The 20225-nt window shown below is 33.6% G+C and overlaps 2 protein-coding genes and 1 long non-coding RNA gene across 3 annotated transcripts in view; all 3 read left to right on the top strand.

Annotated features, from left to right (window-relative positions):
- The first annotated feature begins 366 nt into the window (after positions 1–366).
- LOC144840342 (uncharacterized) lies at positions 367–1067 on the top strand. Its single transcript, XR_013611905.1, has 3 exons — positions 367–455; positions 601–725; positions 1003–1067. It is a non-coding gene; the product is annotated as an uncharacterized LOC144840342 (long non-coding RNA).
- A 130-nt stretch (positions 1068–1197) lies between these two features.
- LOC144839367 (uncharacterized) lies at positions 1198–2997 on the top strand. Its single transcript, XM_078694683.1, has 5 exons — positions 1198–1222; positions 1396–1512; positions 1713–1966; positions 2413–2490; positions 2920–2997. The coding sequence occupies exons 1-5, from the start codon at positions 1198–1200 to the stop codon at positions 2995–2997; spliced, it is 552 nt and encodes a 183-aa protein (XP_078550809.1).
- A 9602-nt stretch (positions 2998–12599) lies between these two features.
- The window catches only part of LOC144840273 (macrophage mannose receptor 1-like), a 43481-nt gene continuing 35855 nt past the window's right edge, over positions 12600–20225 (top strand). The window contains exons 1-5 of the mRNA XM_078696030.1: positions 12600–12730; positions 13238–13492; positions 18265–18390; positions 18609–18887; positions 19322–19441. Coding sequence (XP_078552156.1) covers positions 12640–12730; positions 13238–13492; positions 18265–18390; positions 18609–18887; positions 19322–19441 — 871 coding nt within the window. The 5' untranslated portion in view covers positions 12600–12639. The remainder of the gene's footprint in view (positions 12731–13237; positions 13493–18264; positions 18391–18608; positions 18888–19321; positions 19442–20225) is intronic.

Below are 20225 nucleotides of genomic sequence, written 5' to 3' on the forward strand. Positions count from 1 at the left end.
TCAGAGTCTTCACTCTATTCAACATGCATATTGGCACCAAGGAAAACTTGACGACTACTACTACTACTATGTCTATCAAACATAATCGGTGTCATTTTCATTAATGTCGATATAAGCATAATAAAAATGCACTTGATTTAAACATTAAAAGACAAAAACATTATTACTATTGTGTTATTAATTTATATTAATTTAATTTATAGTACAACCAATAACAACAACGGTAGCCACAGCAGAGAAAAGTACCACATCTGTCACAAACTTACCTACAAGGGAAGCACGTGATACTACACCATTAGCAATGACGACAACTGGAACAGCATCGGTACAAACTACGTTTAAACCACGTACTACTGAAATAGATCAAACCAACATACAGTCAGATACGCCAACAATATCGTCTGCGGAAATTACAGTCAACTCAACAATCGAGTTATCTACAGGTCTTAGAACAAGTAAACATGAATATTCATTAGAATTTCTATGTAAACCGTTATATATACCTCTTCCATATCGCACTGGGGGAGTCAACACCGGCGTTGTGTATGTGTGCAAAGGGAGAATATAAAGTAATATTATTATACCATTAACTTCTTTCAGCAACAACGTTTGGTGTCAGTATGTTGATTACTGCGATAAACGGATCCTTAGCTGTATTTGCTGATGAACTATACAACCCACTATCATCCCTATTTATACTATACCAACGGCAACTTTGCGATTCTGTAAGTTCATACTTATGATAACATCAATAATATACAATATATATAAACATTCAATCTATGTAAAGGCAAATCATTTGCATATTATACACCAAATTACATTGGCCGAAAGACCAACTTATCGCTTCTTGGAGATTTACGAATTAATACAAAACTAAGATATGAAATTAAAGTTATAATAAAAAATAATAGATAGTTTGTATGTAAGAGAACAATATGACTACACTGTTTGCTCATGTCTATCATGATTGTTTTATTCTTTTTTAAATTCAACTTTAAGTTGATTTCAATCTGTAAAGAAAGCATCGTCATAGCCAGTACCATCCGTTCATGCTCAATATCTAGTTTTGAACCGGGTAGCATTATTGCAAATATACAAGTAGACTTGTTAAAGGGTGTTACCAACGAAGATGACTTAGAAAGTGCACTAGTTGATGCAGTTACTGATGGCATTTTACCAGGCACAGGATTTACGATGGATACCATTGATGTAACGGAGTGTAAGTTGAGTCATTATCATTTTATTTGTAATTTGTCATTAACGACAAGCAACTATGATGTGCTGAGTCAGAGATTACGTCACCACATGAATCACACACTGTGTCAACAAAGAAGACATTTTATACACTATATTTTATTGTTTAATCTTCAAAGACTATACATTTGTTTACAGTTCAAACCTGTTCTTTCGATTTTTGTAAAAATAATGGGACGTGTGACGATAGCGTACAAGCTCCAACATGCTCTTGTCGTGAAGGTTTTGATGGCGATAGATGCCAGAATAAAAAGGGTAAGTCTTTTTAATTCGTGGTCTACTAGACCATGATTACAATTACAGGCCTACTTGTAATAAACATCCTGAGGTATCTAACATATGAAATAAATCATTATATAACGTTTTTTTATATTCATGTTAGTGGCTAAATAATATTACAAAATAATTTTCGTATCTGATTCAATCTTTAAATAATACCATCTTACTTTTTGTAGATGAAATGATGATGTTTCTCGTCATCGGTGTTCCAGTTGGTGCCGTTGTCCTGCTTGTTCTTGGTTTCCTTGTTCTCGTCTGCTTTGTAAACTACCGACAGAGAGTTCTGATGCGCATGCGTCTTGTTGACTACTTCAAAGATCATCAACAACATAAATTTGGTTATTTAGATAATGAGAGTAGCCATTCAAGTTCATCTCATTCTGGTAAACTTGCTCAATACCAAAGAGGCCTAATGTTTACTTCCCCAACTGTAAGTAAAATACACTGTTAGAATGGGTGTACATCTACATAACGTTCAATGATTCCATTCTTTTAAATTTTTTCATAATAATAATAATATTTATTGGTTACTCTCCTTTAAAACGGAGGAACACTCTCGTAACAAGAGGTTCAACCCATACAAAATATAGTCATACAGTAGTTACAATATACAAAAAGTTAATGGTTCACAATTACAAAACATCAAGCAGCACAAATTCTACGGACTTATTAACAGTAAAAAAAAAAAGAAAAAATTCATAAAACTTATTTTTGCGTTCGGTTATTTATCATGTGATACCCGATTCGATTATTTTCAATAATAAAAGCTTCCAATGCACATGCGCACATCATTTAAGCGTTATTCCGATGAATACTAATGACTATTATAGCATTGACATCATTTAAATGTTCACTCTTGATTTTGGCAATTTCTAGGTTGCCGACTATTCACGAACGTCGTCTTATGAATCCGGCTTCCGTCGTCCATACATAGCAACTGGCGAAGAGATGATGGTAAGTGTATATTATTGAATATGTTGTCTTCTTTACTTCACTGTCTTGAATACAAAGCATGATTCTACACAACAATACAGATACAAACTCGAGTTGGTAATGTGACTATGATGATAGCAATGTTAAAATGAATGGATGAATGACATCATAACTCTTAGACATTAGAAGTTGGCAATGTTGGCAACAAATGTGTATTAAAGAATGAGAAGCGGCAGCAGTCACAACGATGTTTTTGTATGATTACATCATGATGGTCAAACGTGACAACGAAAAGCACGACAATGTAGACTCTACGTAGTGGTAAGAACAGACGACATGACTACTGCGATTGTTAAAAAGAGACAATTTGTACGATTGATACATCGTTCGTTTTATACGCATTTTACTAATAGTTTAGTCTTCTAAATGTAATCTTATATATTTCTTTAGCATGTGTATGAGAATACAGGAGGCAGTCACAACGATTCAGGAAAATGGTCCAACCGAAGTAAACACAATCGATATTAAGTTATCCGGATTTCCAACGAGATGCATTTCAAAATACTACGTTAACCAATTTTAGCTATTGTAATTAAAAAAGCATAATAGATGTTTTACGATGACATTGTTAAACAGGGTTTCTACATTTAGAATCATGATATAATTCTGTGTTTTCGACAGAAGATTTAAGGATTCTTTTGCCATTTTATTGGCTCGCTAAAGCTTAATATTGTTTTGACAAATTATTAAAAAGGTTGGCTAGTATAAAATACAATATGAAATCATCCAACCTCTCGTATTATTTAGTAATGTTTGTACAATAGTTACCAGACACATACGTACAGTAAAATACCAAACGTTCCACTGTTACCAATGTATAATTGTTATACGTTTTAAAATCCAAAATACAGTTAGACATAATTATTTAACGAAAGATAGAAAACATCGTTGTATATAAGCTAAATGATAAACAATAAATTAGGATGTATACAATTGATTCAGCAGTTATAATTTATTTTGATGATTTTACCGTGTGTTAATATAGTAGTAGTAGTATAAACATAACTGTGTCCACATACACAACAAACATACGATGTACTTGATCTTATACTTAACTGCGGTTTTAATAGTCCGTACTCGGCCTTCTCTCATTCTGCACAACATTCATGTTGCTGAACCAACCTGGGACTGTGATGGCCAACTCATAATCAAATATAACGATTTGATGTGCTTTAACGGGCTTGTTTTTGTACTAGGGCCAAACCTAGCCTGCTACGATCATGCAGCCATAGCCACGCTTCGGCGACGAGCACGAACAAAAAGCATCGGTCACAACACACATTCCACAGTGCATTCCTTCAATAAGTCGGTTCGTATACATATATTTGTACTAATTCTATGCGGAGATATAGAGATCAATCCAGGTCCTCATTACAAATTTCCGTGCGGAACATGTTCTAAACCAGTCAAGTCAAATCAACGGGGGCTCAAATGTGCTAGCTGTGATTTGTGGTTTCATACTAATTGCCAAGCTACTTCAGATATTGAGTATGCCCGTTTATATGATTGCCCAAACGAGCTATGGACATGTGGTGTGTGCTCTCTACCGACCTTTCCTGACTCTTTTTTTGAATTCAATAATGAATTAAACAACAGTACCGATTCGGTGGCAAGCTCGAGTTTTTTGCCTTCAGACGCATCAAGTATCTCGTTAACATCATCGGGTACTCGTGCCTCTCTATATTGCGCTCTATTGAATGCCAGGAGTTTAAAAAACAAATTAACTGAATTTCAAGCTGTCGTTTCATCAATGTCGCTGTCAGTAGTTGCCGTTACTGAAACATGGCTAGACTCTACCTTACCATCTTCATTAATCTTGGATACTGATTGTTACACGATATTTAGAAAGGACAGAAATCGCCATGGAGGTGGTGTGATGTTAGCGGTTGCAAATAATCTTTCTCCTTCTATTATTGAGCTTCCGCAAAATGTAACAACTGAAATTATATTTGTTCAAATGATTGTAGGATCAGAAAAATGGATTTGTGGAGCATATTACAGACCTCCTACTGAGATTGGGAGTATCGACAAATTAGAGGATATTCTGGTGAATCTTGATTTGGATTCCTATGCAGGCGTCATCTTGCAGGGAGATTTTAACATTGATTATTCGCATAATGTCAATACTCCCTTAAAAACTAACCTAAAGTCTTTAGCAGATGCTATGTGTATTGATCAACTAGTTCTTGACGTAACTAGATCATCAAATGATTTTAGTTCTAATACAATAATTGATCTTATATTTACTTCCCGTCCGGATCGATTGTGTGAAGTAAAAATTGATGCAGGTCTTGCCAATTCTGACCATCACATGGTAACGTTTAGAATTCGCGGATCTCCTGGAAAACTTCCCAACGTGGTCCGTGAAAGTTATCAATATCATAAAGCAGACGTTGAACATTATCAGAGCCTAATTTTGTTGACTCCATGGGAGTTAATTGATTTCACTGACATCAATGTGGCATGGGATCAGTTTTCGGATTTCCTTCTAGCTTGTGTCAATGATAGTATTCCAGTTCGTCGCTCCCGTAAAAAAGCCAAACCTTGGATATCGCCTGTGGTTTATAGACTTATTCTTGAGAAACGGGCTCTGTTTAAAAAAGCTCGTAGATTAAGCAGTACTTTGGCTTGGAATAATATAAATGTATGCGAAATAAAGTACACAACGCGTCTAAGAAAGCATACAGTGACTTCATTACCAATCTGTTTAGAAAGAAAGATAACCGGAAGTCATTTTGGTCTTTTATAAAAAGCAAGCGAAAGTCATCTCAACTCATTGACTCCTTTGTGGTTAATGGCAATACCATAAGACACCCTACTCAAATTGCCAACGAGTTTAACAAGTTGTTTGTGAGTTTTTTTAGTGACTCCCCTAATTATGTGAGCCTCACTTCACCAACTTTGGACATTCCATCTCTTGCCGGTTTTCATGTTTCACGTTGTCAGGTGGAATCTGTTATCAAAAACTTCGCAGCTAATAAAGCTTCTGGTCCTGATGGTGTGAGTGTTCGGATGCTAAAACTCGCTTGTCCGGTAATTATTCCGGCTATCACACACTTTTTTAATCAATCGCTGTTATGTGGTAAAATTCCTACTTTGTGGAAGCGTGCAAATGTTGTTCCTATATTCAAAAAGGGTGACAAAAGTAACTTACTTAATTATCGTCCAGTGTCTCTTACGTCGGTGATGTGCAAGATGTTGGAAAAACTTGTTTTCCAACAAATTCTTAACCACTGCCAAAGTAACAGCCTGTTGGCGAGTCATCAACACGGCTTTCTTCCTGGTCGATCCTGTACCACAGCCTTGGTGTCGGCAACCACTGACTGGTTACGTGCACTTGATTCGAAAACGCCAGCCGTTGACCTTATTACTTTGGATTTCAGCCGTGCGTTTGATACCATATCCCACGATATTCTTCTCCGCAAGCTATTGTTGACATTCAATATCAATGACACTGCGTTAAGCTGGATAACTTCTTTTTTATCAAATCGTGTACAGCGTGTTGTATATAAAGGCAAATCTTCAGACTGGTTGCCTGTTAAATCAGGCGTGCCGCAAGGGTCTGTTTTGGGTCCGTTGCTTTTTGTCATGTATGCTAATGACCTTCATCTATACATTACATCTAGTATTATACAATACGCTGATGATGTGTTCATTTTTCGCAATGTCAGCACTAGGGATTCAGACCCAAATATTCAAAAAGATCTAACGTCTATTGATTCTTGGGCAAAAAAAAATTGCCTCAAACTGAATCCCAATAAATGCAAATCTATGCGACTTACTTGGAGAAGAGGATATCCTAAACCTATATACAGCATTTCTGATACACTTTTAGATTGTAATGATTCATTAAACATTTTAGGCTGCTCAATACAAAGTAACTTGTCATGGGACAATCAAGTTCAGGATGCAGTATCAAATTGTAACCGTCTTATTGGTCTTATACGGTTAATCACATCTAATGCCCCTAGTAGTGTAGCTCTCCATCTTTATAAGACACTTGTGCTGCCATGCTTATATTATTGTTCTCCAGTGTGGTGGGTGTACCGTAAAAAACATATAAATATGCTAGAATCCGTTCAGAGGAGAGCTACCTGCATGATCTTAAAGAAAGGTTATTTAGATCAACATTATATAGATAGAAGAAAGGAGCTAGGTCTAATGTCAGTAGAGAATAGGCGTGATTTCTTAAACATGACATTCATTGCCAATATAATAATTTCTCCACGATCTGATTTTATGAGTGAATATGTTGATTCTTTCTTAGTTAATAATCGACACCTAGATATACTCACCTTTCATCATGGTAGAGCTCGTACTGATGCTTTTAAATACTCAGGGATAGTACGGTTTCCTAAAATGTTTTCAGAACTTGGTGCTACGATCAGAAACAATCTTATTGAAGAGTCGTTTTTTAAGTTTAAACACAGTTTAAAGCAACATTTTATAGATTTTTAATTTTTTTCATATTTTTATTAACATGATTGTACCTACTTTGAATTTTTAACTTTTTAACTTTTATACAATCAGAATTTTTAACTTTTATACAATCAGAATTTTTAACTTTTATACAATCTGAATTTAACTTTTATACAATCAGAATTTTTAACTTTTATACATTCATAATTTTTAACTTTTATACAATCAGAATTTTTAACTTTTATACAATCAGAATTTTTAACTTTTACACAATCAGATTGTTCAGATAGAAATTGCATTTTTATAACACTTTTGTTAACATTTTATTATACCATATTTTTCTATGTATTTTTCTAAATTTGTTAAATGTCGGTTTTATTGTATCGTTCAAGTTGACAGGGGCTGGTCAAGCACATCACAAGATGACAGTTTTATACTTTTGCTTTTCCGCTACTCCCCTGTTATACTTATATTATGTTTGTTTTTTTGCTATGTAGAAAGATTGAAAATAAAAAATAAATAAATAGTTTTTAGGAAAATTTATTCGCGCGAATCGAAATCGTTGTTATGCGCATGCGTATTTGTATTCACATATACTTTTTATAATTTGGAAGCAGAAAGTTTGAAGAGAAACACGGAATGCCAACTGACGCGCTGTTTCTCTTTTGCGGGGGTGCAATTACAATAAACATACTTTGAATTAAAAAAAATCCTCTCCTTCCAACAAATATTATTTGATAATAATTCCGTTTATGGTGAACTAAGCTGACACCACAACCATGAGGAAGTGCGATGATAACGCATGAAACGTTGGGTAAGTTTCAACGTAACCTTTTTCCTTCACCATTAACGAAATTATTATAAAAAAAACATACTTTGGTTTCTTCATAATAATTCTGAGCACAATGATATCGATATATATGGGGCGAAATAACATATACCATCGCCATCTTAAAATATAATAATTGTTTGTCTATTGTTTTTGATAATTAAGCATCAGATTCATTGGAAGGTAGTTACGCAGCTTTCGATTTCAGAATCGTAGAAGATGGACGAATTAAAAGACACGTGCTTAGAAATCGGGTTTTGTTTTTAAACAATACGTCACGAGGTCCATTTCATTCGTATATCGCATCGAAAGCGAACATTCTCTATGAAAATGAAAACGGAAACAAAGCAACCCACCCATGCCAGTATAGGCATATTATTATCAAAATAAAAACACGGAAACTACGCAGAACTGTATTCGAGTAATTTTTAATTACATGAAAGAATATTCTTTTTGCGTTCGGTTATTTATCATGTGACACACAATTCGATGTTTTCGATAATAAAAAGACACGTGCTTAGAAATTGCAACAATACGTCACAAGGTATGAACTTTTCATTCGTATACCGCATCGAAAGTGAACATTCTCTATGAAAATGAAAACGGAAACAAAGCAACCCACCCAAGACAGTATAGGCATATTATTATCGAATAAAAACACGGAAAATCTACCAAGTATACATTTTAAAGTATACTTGCACAATGGCTACATCTACAAACCTGTTCTTTTTAACATACATTACAATTACTACAGGTACGTATGAAGTTATTTTCCCCCATTATCTCAGGGCCGTGGTTAATTTATAAATTAATATAAACATCTAACAAATTAACCAGTGTCGGATTTAGAGCTCAAATTTATAACGTACCTTTACAGTATCTTCCTGCCAAGAAGATGTAATGTAAGGAATGGATGGAGTTCAATCAACTTGTGTTTTGGAGAATTGAAGTACCTTATATGAGGCTAGATTCTTTATTCATTACAGTATCTTCCTGCCAAGAAGGCTGGTTTTCGTTCCAAGATAGCTGTTACAAATTTGAGGCAATACAAACGTCTTGGTCAGACGCTAGATCAAACTGTTCAAAACTATGTGCAGACTTGGTGGTGGTCAGGAACAAAGCAGAAAATGACTTTCTTTACGCTAACAATCCTACGGGTGCTGATCTATGGATAGGCTTATCAGATATGGAGAATGAGGCGAACTTCAAATGGGTTTCAACAGAAAGCAGTCAATATAAAAGTACGTATGAGTCTGACACTGACACAAAATTAACAAAATCTCTGATTGCATGATATCAGTCAGCTCAATTGTTTATCCTTCTTATAACAAGGCCATATACATGGCTGCAGTCGCGTGCTCAAATTTGAGTTAGTGTTTACCGACCGACCAATCGACCGACCGACAGAGTGAGCTGTAGAGTCGCCACTAAAAATGACCCATACTTCCTGTCCCTGTTGTGTTGATGCCTAATTTTCCATGCGTGGAAAGGTGGTGCAACACTTTCCTTACTTTTCAATGAATTTGGGAATAAAGTTATTGTATTGTTGTGTTACATTGTGCTCTCTTCAAATTCTATAAACTGATGAAAACAAATGGTACCGGTATTTGTATTAACTGGATTAAAAATAACAAACATAACAAAACACTATGTACGGTATCTGTTTTAAATAAAGCTGCTGGGCGGCCAACTCATGGCATTAGATACTCTGTGTTGGTTTTTTTTCTTCAGATTTTAATAACGGTGAACCAAACAATGCTGATAAAAACGAAGACTGTGTAGTGCTTGACACAATTTCGGGCAAATGGAATGATATTTCTTGTACAATAAAAAGTGCTTATGTGTGTGAAATAAGTAAGCGCAGATAAACTACTGCTTCAAAGGCATAGCTTTTAAGGGTTAAATTTTTTTTGCGCACATATAATATAAATATTTACTTACATTACATTTGGTTTTTTTATGGAAAGTTTATCCAACTTACCCTACGGAATAATCCTCCAGGTTTTTGTCTAGCATAGGAGAGTTGTTCGGGGATTATTCGGAATTCGGAACACCAATATTATCTCGTGTCTATAGCTTATTGATTAAACAAATACGAAAATTAATAGCGTATATGTATCGCCGTATGTTGTATCACTCAAGCTGTTTATTTGAAATAATCTTTTTTAAAAATAAATATCTCAGTTCTTACATTATACATGCTCTGATCCGCAACTTAAGCAGATAAATACATATGCCTATACAGTGGGCAAAATTCATATGGTATTTACAATAAATTTAACAAAATCTACCTTTTAAAAAATATTAGGTAACTTCAAAGACCGAGAGCCACCTTCATACGGGTCATCATGTCCAGGCGATATCTATCTTCTCACCAAACCAAATGAAAGAGTAAATGTGTTTTGGCAACCTCCAGTGTGGACAGACGATTCATCTTGTTTCAGTACCACTAACTCACATTCTCCTGGTGAAGTAATTGAAATACCAATTGGAGTTTTAGGAAAAACAACCAATGTGGAGTACACGGCTACGGATATGGGTGGACTTTCAAACACTTGTTCATTCAAAATAATAGCAGCAAGTTAGTATAAGTAATTTGTTTGCAAGTACTAATTGTAGCAACGTACTAGGCCCTTCTTGCATTTTATGCATATTTGGCGGATTTTTCAATTCAATTCAATTCAATTCAAAGCAACATTTATTTTCTCCTTTCATATACAAAACAGATTTCAATGAACAATATATATGTAAACAAAATTTCGAAAGAAGAAGGTACACGCCCAGAAAGATGAAAAACACATCTTGTGGAGGACGTACCTATTACAGACACAGACAATGAAAATTTAACAAAAATATAAATGAAAAATAAAAAATAAAATTGACCGAGGCAAAGTTAATATTTGGAAATAAGGTGACTTTTAAGTTTAGATAAAAATGATTTGCTAGAAACAGAGTTTAAGATGGGGAGTGGCAGATTGACATGTTAAACAAAAACTAGTGCATGAAAAAGTTCAATTACTAAACTGAAAAAAAACCCTGAATATCACTTTCAACCAACATTTTTGTCTTGTAAAAAAAAATCACTACTTTATCGTTTTGGGAAACTTCGTTCTTCTTTTATGAATATTTTGTATAAATATACGAAAGAACAATTATAGCGAGGGGAACCATAACGCCTTTTTGAGTGGGGTGACGACATGTCAAGGAAGCATTCTTCATTTTAGAAAACTACATCTTATATTTGAATTACGCTTGATCGGCAGAAGTAAACGTGCAAGCCAAAAATTATGGAGAGCAACAATTTTTTGTTTTACAATATTATTTTCAATTATTTAGGCTAATTAGAGGATATTCGTAACAATATTCATTGATTTATTCTAATTTCTTTAAGTAATTATTGAAGATTCAAATGGCCAAGTTCACTTGACAGTGGTAGTGGTATGCCTAGCAGTTGCAGTTCTAATCCTGATAGGTATAATCATTAAACTTGCAAGGTAAATATTCAATTCTTATAAAGTTAAATACTACATAGCTAGTAGCACTTCTACCCAATATTACCAGGGACCGTACGCGTAATATACGCTAAACCTCAACATTTGTTTTAACTGTTATCATCTATATGGAAATTGTACTGTAAATATTATAAACCTCAAATTTGAACAATTAGAAGTTATCACGCCATTTGTGAAAGAAGGAAGAATTGAAGACACTGAATATATATAATCCATTTTTAAAATTGAACACTGTGTAGTTTTTTTTATTTTCTTTATTTTTTTAGACGAAACCGTAGCAATGAAGAGAAGTCTTCGGTTTCTATGAACGTGGAGGAAGATAATGGGATGTATGAAACACCTACAACATTCATATCTGTGTGATAACCGCGTAGTAGAGAAAGTCTTCACTTTAGCGACGACTAGAGGCGCATTGCAAAATGCTAAAATAATAACTATAATAGATTAATCTAGCGTACTATAACTAAAAACAATATTAACAAATTAGATAAGTTTACGACGGCATCGCAAAGCACGTTTTATATATTGAATTTATGATTATTATAATTCCTTTTGACAAATTAGTTTAGTAAATACATGGTACACATTCAAACTTCTTTCGCATTGTATACTGATTGTACATACAATGCAATAGTTGTATTACCAGAAACATACCAATAATATACCGAATTAAGTCCATTTAGGCTTTCAGCATAATGCGCTATATCAAGTACCAGTTATTATTATTATTATTAAAACGTATATTTTTTTTTCAATGAAAGTTAAACTAATTAATTAAACTAAATGAATTAGATAATAATGTTTTTGAATAACATTTGAATACTAGACCTGTATACCATTGAATGAGTAGCTACAATGATGCTAATAATATGTAAATATGCGATAATTAAAATTACTAGTACTAGACGCGGCGACTTTGCGCAAAACCGTCGAATGGAGTAATTTCCGAAGACCATGGCCTACTAGTATATGTGTTTAGTAAAAAATATATATATTTTGTAAAAAATACTAATATATAGTAAATAAAAATAGTTAAAGAATGTGTCGTTTCTTTCTAATATTGTAACTGTCCTACTGTATTATGGAGATAGATCACATTGTATACATAGACGTACGTGGACTCCGCAATTATAATGAACGTTGTCCTGATTGGGGTTGTTATATTAGGCCAACATTTAACATGGTGCACAATTCCAAGGAATGTCGACAACATGGAATATAATGCTACGAAAACATAAAGGATGTTACTGTTTAAAATAAGCTGACGTCAGTCTGTCAATCTAAGTAGGAAGGAAAAAGACAATAAGGCTTTGGTGGTGCTTATCAGAGATAGACGCGCCTAATACTGAAATGTACATGAGGACAAGTATTCACACTTTGGATATCGCCATGGCCACATCTACACATATAGTGTTCTTGCTTACATACACAATAGCTGCAGGTAGGTACCGACACACTATTATTGGACCTGTTATTTATTTATTATTACGAACGTATTTATTCTAGTTCAATTTATGTATATTATAGTACAAAAGTGTAAAAACGTCTGAAACAATTTGTACTAGAATTTAATTCGTCACTTTGACGAATTATAGGTGATCATTTTTATCATTTCAATGAAATTTGTAATATAGGCCTATACTCATCCGGTGAATGAACGTACAAGCTAGTTCTGCGTTGCCACGCTGAGCACACAAGTTTGGTACTCTGGACGTGCGCTATAATTATGATAAACATTCCATGAGCTTTCTCTCTGAAATTGTCTATGCACTGGCGTAGGAAAAAAGCTCTCCGGATACAATCAAATACAGGTGTACACTATATCAATAAACTACCGTATTTGTGTTTTTTGTCACGTAGGCGTACGGTCGTATCAGAACTGAAGTACATTATAATATAAAGCCTTATAATGCGTGTTTTTTTTTCTAAAACTATTTAATTATTACAGTATTTTCCTGTCAAGTTGGCTGGTTATCGTTTCAAGAAAGTTGTTATAAATTTCAGACATCAAAAATGTCTTGGTCAGACGCTAGGTCAAACTGTTTGGCCCTAGGTGCAGACTTGGTGGTGGTCAGGAACCAAGAAGAAAATAACTTTCTTTACGCTAACATTCCTACGGGTGGCAAGCTATGGCTAGGCATATCGGATGTGGAGAGTGAGACTGACTTTACATGGGTATCGACAGAATGCAGTCAATATGAAAGTATGTAGTTTTTTAAAGATTTTATTTATTTAGTCATTTCATTTCATTTCATTTCATTTCAAAAGACATTTATTTTCCTCCATAGCAATACAGTACAAAATAATAAACAAAAATGGTAAGGAATATAAAAAATGAAATAGATGTTTGTTGGATAAAACAACAGAAAAGTGAATTTAAGAAAATTGGCTATGGAGGAAGGCATAATCCCGAGAAGATGAGGAAATCTTGTGCTGGGTATGCCTATGCAAATAAAATGGATAATTGAATAAGAGTGGAAATAAAGAGAAACAAACAAGACAAAAAAACGCACAGAAAAGGAAAAATAAAAAATAAATAAATTAATTAATTAATTAAAAAAAAATAAATAAAATAAATAAATAAATAAATAAATAAATTGATAAAAAATAGATCAATCAAATTGTAGAATCAGAAAATAAAACTCAAAAACCACAGTAGATCAATGTTCAGCAGCATAAATCAAATTGCGACATTCGATTGTTGTCTTTTTAATACTTTAACATTAGGTGTTGTTTTAATTTTTTGGAAAATAAAGAAATTGAAACAGCATTTGTAATTGGGGGTGGTAAACTGTTCATCATTGATGGACCGGAGTATCTAATACTGTTTTGAAAATAATTGGTGTTGTGGATAGGTATGTGTATATTAGTTCTAGAACGTGTAGGGTAATTGTGAATAGAAAAATTCGGAATAAACATATTGTTTAAATGATTTGGAGAAGTGGAATGCAGGGCGGAGAATACAAATTTGCCTTGTTGCATTATGTTTATATCAATGAGTTTGAGGAGATTAAGTTTGGAAAATAAATGGGAAGAATGGGACCGCGGTGGAGCGCCAGATATAATCCTGATAGCCTTCTTTTGTATAATTTGCAGTTTACTGAGGTTGGATACGTAAGTATTGGCCCAGACAATGTTACAGTAGCTCAAATAGGGAAGAATGAGGGAGCAGTAAAGGGTTCGAAGAATATTAAGGGGTACAAATGAGGATAACCTAGAAATGATACCAACGCTTTTGGAAGTTTTATTCTCTACTTCTTTAATATGATTTTTCCATGTTAGATTGCTGTCCATAACTACACCTAAAAACTTAGCTGATTGAACACAAGGTATATCATGGTTGTCAATGGTAATTCTGTTGGCTGATAAGTCAATAGATTTTAATAGTTGTGGGGTCCCAAAGAGGATGAAGCTACATTTTTTATGATTAAGAGAAAGTTTATTAGCTGCAAAATATTGGGACAAATTTATCAAATTGGAGTTGACTGTATTGAATAAGGATTGGACATTTTTGTTAGAATAAAGAACAGTAGTGTCGTCAGCATAAAGGAAAAAATTAAGGAGCTTTGAAGAGAAGTGAATATCATTGATGTATAGAATAAATAAGAGGGGGCCAAGTAGAGATCCTTGAGGGACGCCGCATGTGATAGGACTAAAAGTGGATATGGAGTGAGAGTATTTGGTACATTGGGCACGATTGGAGAGGTAACTATTTAAGAGATTAATTGCAGATCCACGGATTCCATAGTGAGATAATTTGTGTAGAAGAATACTGTGGTCAATAGTATCAAAAGCCTTGGAAAGGTCTATGAAAATGCCGATTGCAAGATGGCGGTTTTCGAAAGCGTCTATAATTTTATTTGTCAGGTCGATGAGAGCCATTGACGTGTTGTGTCCCTTTCTGAAACCGTATTGTCTGTTGAAAAGTATGTTGAATTTGGTAATAAATGAAAATATTCGGTCATAAATTACTCTTTCCAGGGCTTTTGAAAAAATGGATAGAATGGAGATGGGTCGATAATTAGAAAGATCAGATTTTGGACCAGATTTGTAAATAGGGGTAACGCGCGCTAGCTTCATCCTCTCTGGGAACACACCGCTGGATAAAGCAAGATTAAAAATATGACACAGGGGAAGGGAAATCAGGTCAGCAATGTATTTAATGGCCTTGGTATGAAAGTCATCAATACCTGGAGATTTATTATTTTCAAAAGAAGTTATTATTTTGACTATTTCAGACTCATCAACTGGGTTAAGAAATATTGAATTTGGATTTGGATTCGGTAAGAATTCTTTGAATGATTTGGTAACACGGGGAATTTGGTTTGCAAGGGTGGGGCCAATTTCGACAAAGTATTTATTAAAGGCATTAGAAATTTTCTCCTGATCTTCGGTCAATTCGCCATCGCAGTTAAAGCGAGTATTGGATTGTTGTTTGCTGTTGTTTTTGTTAATCAGAGAATTAATTGTCTTCCAAGTTGCCTTGATATCATTTTTATGTTTGTGAAATATATTTTGGAAGTAATTAGCTTTAGAAATTTTGATTACAGAATTCAATTTATTGCGGTATAGTTTATAAGCTTTTTCATTTATGGGAGTCGGACGGTGAAGAAATTTGGCATATAATTTCTGCTTATATTTTATAGATTTGAGCAAGCCGTCAGACATCCATGATTTTATTTTTTTGTCTTTTTTAGTGTTGTATTGGAGGGGGAAGTTTTTGTCGTAAAGGGACTTTAGTGTGTTTTCAAAGTAATTGTATGCTATATCGGGGTCCTGGTTATAAAATACATTGGTCCACTGTTGAGAAGCCACTTCTTGACGGAAGTGTTCTAATGTAGAGGGGTTAATTCTCCTAAAAGCCGATTTATCTTCCCTGTTTGAGCTAGTAGTAACATTGGACAAAAATGAAATATTAAACACTGGGAGATGGTCAGAGATGTCACTGTAAAATAGTCCACTCATGTTTGGAAAGTCAATTTGATTGCTTATGATATTGTCTAACAGGGTAGCTGTAGTTTTGGTAATACGAGATGGTCTGTGAATGCGGGGAAGGTAGTGATTGCTAAATAAGGAATTAACAAAGTATTGGGCATCGTTGTCTGATTCATATTTGAGGATATCAATATTGAAGTCTCCGAGAATGTACACAATTTTGTTTTCTCTTGATAGTTTTGATAAGACAGATTCAAGTTCGTTCGTAAATTGAAGAGGGTCAAGGGATGGTGATCTATATACTGTACCAATGACAATGTTTTTAGAGTTAGGTCTATTAATCTCAATAAAAATGGATTCGCAAATAGAGGGATGGAGATGAAGATCATGTCTTGTAGCAAATTGAAGACCATCACGAATATACATGGCAACCCCACCGCCGTCTTTATGAGTTCGGTGATTGGAGACAAAGTGGTAGTTAGGGAGTTGAACCAAGGGATTATCGTACTTAAGCCATGTTTCGCTTACGCCAATTACATCGAATGGTAAATCTAGTAATGTTAAAAGCTGTTTCATGTCGTCAAAATGTTTTAAAATGCTCCTTGAATTAAAATGGATAGTAGAGAAACATTCACTTGTGGTATTAACAGAAAATTCATTAGGATCGTAATATTGGGAGGTGCTCATGTTGCTATTTGAAAAAAATTGTGAATCAGGGTCAATATTGGAGGTAAAGTTATCTGGGTTGATTGAAGATGGAGAAAACAATAAACTTGATAATCGGTCGGAATTTGATGTGTTGCAATCTGATCTACAGTGGTTATGAGACATGATAGTACAATGCAAAAAACAAAAGTATAACAATAAAAAACAATTCAAATTGAAAAATAAAAATTGATGTCAAGAAAAAATAATTCAAATAAGAAAAATAAATTCCTTCGGGTCTTAAGGACCGGGGTGTGCTAATGGATATAGCTCAAGACATAAGGATCGGAAAATAGGAATACATGATATTTGGAAACGTTGTTAAAAGGATTAAAGGAATTAAAATAATAATATGGTAAATAAAAATACAACTTCATAACATAATAATGATGATATCAATAACGCCAATATAACATTAGTATCAGTGATGTTAATATCAGAGATATTGATATTTGGCCCATCAATAAAATAATAGTATCAATAAAATAGGTAATAGTAATAGTTAAGATAATAATAATGTTAATATTATGTATTATAGAACATAAACATCAGTAATAACATTAGGGATAAGATCAATAATAGAAATAATAATATAAACAATACAAACATAACATAATCAAAGTCAATAATGTCAATGAAAATATCAGTTACGTCAATCAATGAAAATATCAGTAACGTCAGTCAAAGAAAATATCAGTAACGTCAGTATCAGTGGTAATATTTTGCCCATTAAAAAAAAATGATATAAATAAAACAACAATAACACTAATAAACATATAATAATGGTACTTATGATAACGCCAAAAACTGCCGCTAACATTAAGTCATTGACAACCTTTTTGTTGAGTGTCAATAGTTTTGGTCCACTAAGAAATTCTTACAAAAGCATCAGAATATATATATATAATGTATGCGCATGCGTATTTTCTTATGTGTGTTTATTTTTTTTTTTCAATACTGTAATGTTTATTACAAACATGAAAATGTCTACATACATAATCAATAATAATCAATCAATACAAAATAAATAGTAGTCGATCAATGAATAGTACACAATCAAAAGTAATGAAAATACCATTAGTAGTACACAATCATAATCAATAATACAATATCAATAGTTATGTGTGTTTATGCTAACCTTTGTATTTTGTTACGTAACTACGTTTATCTTTTGTCTCCATAGGTAAATACACTTGTTTGTATGCCCTATTTTTTATCACTTGAGAAACCCCTATGGTCAAAACATTTTACCTTGTTTGTACTTTTTATTTGATATAATATTTGTTTAAATCATGGAGCCATGATATAAAATGATCCGTGATATTTTTTTTACAGATTTCGGTGCCGGTGAACCAAATAATGCTGGAAATGATGAAGACTGTGTAGAACTTGGTTTTAAAGGATCCAGTAAATGGAATGATATATCTTGCAATCAAAGCGTCGCGTATGTGTGTGAAATAAGTAAGCGCAGTTCTTAACTAACTTACTACTGAGTATAGAATTATCAGATTTATATTATTCCCAACATCAACCATATATTTTTTCGCTGTAATAACTATATTTGACAAAATAATTACTTCATTTTGAAGTTATCAATACAATATAAATAATATAGCTGATTACTATTTTTAATAACAGTTAAACAACAAGATCCTTACCTTACTTTTTACTAATTTTAGGTCATTTTGAAGACCGTGAACCACCGTCTTACGGATCAACCTGTCCATACGAAATCCATATTTCCACTACATCAAATGAAAGAAGAGTAACTGTGTTTTGGCAACCTCCAGTGTGGACAGACGATTCCTCATGTTTCTCCAGTACCACTAACTCTCATTCTCCTGGTGAAGTAATTGAAATACCAATTGGAGTTTTAGAAAAAACATTCAATGTTGAGTACACGGCTACGGATATGGCTGGACGTTCGAACACGTGTTCAATGAATATAACAGTACACAGTTAGTATACTAGTTTTACACATCTTAAAATAAACAATCAAACAAAGGTTCAGAAACTAATTAATAAAAATTAAATTTCTGTAAGATCAGTAACGCTCATTTGCGCATACATTTGGAGTAATTGTGGAAAGCCATTGAAACGAAGCTATAGAAACTTTACTTTAGACACGTTACTCAAGATGGCATTTGTGGTGAACAGAACTAAGACGTCACTCATCAGGATACAACGCATTCGTATACATTATTATTGAAATTGAAATTTTTTGAGAATTATTATTGAGGTATTTAGGATGACTTTGGCACAATCAGGAGATGAGGATTTATGAGAGAGTTATCAATTTGTATGAATTGTTCTTGGCCTTCTCTTCATATCTACCCCGTGACCAAATGTTAGCAATTACGTACTAAGTTTAATATTCTATTCATTGTTACAGGAAAAGAATCGTATCAGTGCCAAAATGGTGGGATCATTGAAATATCAGACGATGGATCGTTTTCTTGCACTTGTCCTGATGGATTTAGCGGCTTTACATGTGGAACACAAAATGGCGTCGGTAAGAAAATACAAATCTGTCCGTAGATGTATGGGCTCTATTTACCAAAATGAGAAATAAATGCATATTAGTTATATTCATAAAGGTGTTGCAGTAACTTTATTAAATTTAGGCTACTGCAATATTTTTTAAATTAAGTTTAGAAGATTTATTTTTAAACAAATACAGTTATCGTCGTCAACGAAGAATTTGCTACAGTACCTTATTGGTTTTTTTAAAATAATAGAATGTACAGTACAGAAAAAGAAAAAAACCCTCTGAATAAGATAAATATAGAAAATGATAAGCACTAATAAGCAAAAAGAGAAAGATAAAACGATAGAGGAAAGAGCTTTCAGAAAGAGCTAAAGTGGAGTAGATCTATTTAAAGAAACTAGTTATAAGGTAGAAAACATGGGATACAATACAATGAAAAATAAGATTGTACTGATAAGCTGACGTCAGTAGTTTTCAATCGCGGCCTAAAGAAAGACGGAAGGAAAAACACAAAACATGCTTGTTGGTAACTATTAGCCCTTTTCGTACTTGGTGCTGGCAAAATGCCGGTATAATAGGTGCAAGCATCGGTACCGGAAAATAACTTTTCACATCGGACAATCGTGGAATATAACAAGTATATATTTACTTTCAGTGAGAAGGGTCGAAAAATTGTTAGTCTTTTTTCATTTGTTCATCATTCATTGACTTTGGTCAGTTCCCTTTCTTTACCGAGGCAGCTGTAACTGACGAGATGGGTTCTGTTTTCTTACAGTTTTTCTTTACCCAGAGCTGTGTTATGTATTCC

Source organism: Antedon bifida, chromosome 4 (assembly GCF_963402885.1).
Source record: "Antedon bifida chromosome 4, ecAntBifi1.1, whole genome shotgun sequence".
Lineage (NCBI taxonomy): Eukaryota > Metazoa > Echinodermata > Crinoidea > Comatulida > Antedonidae > Antedon > Antedon bifida.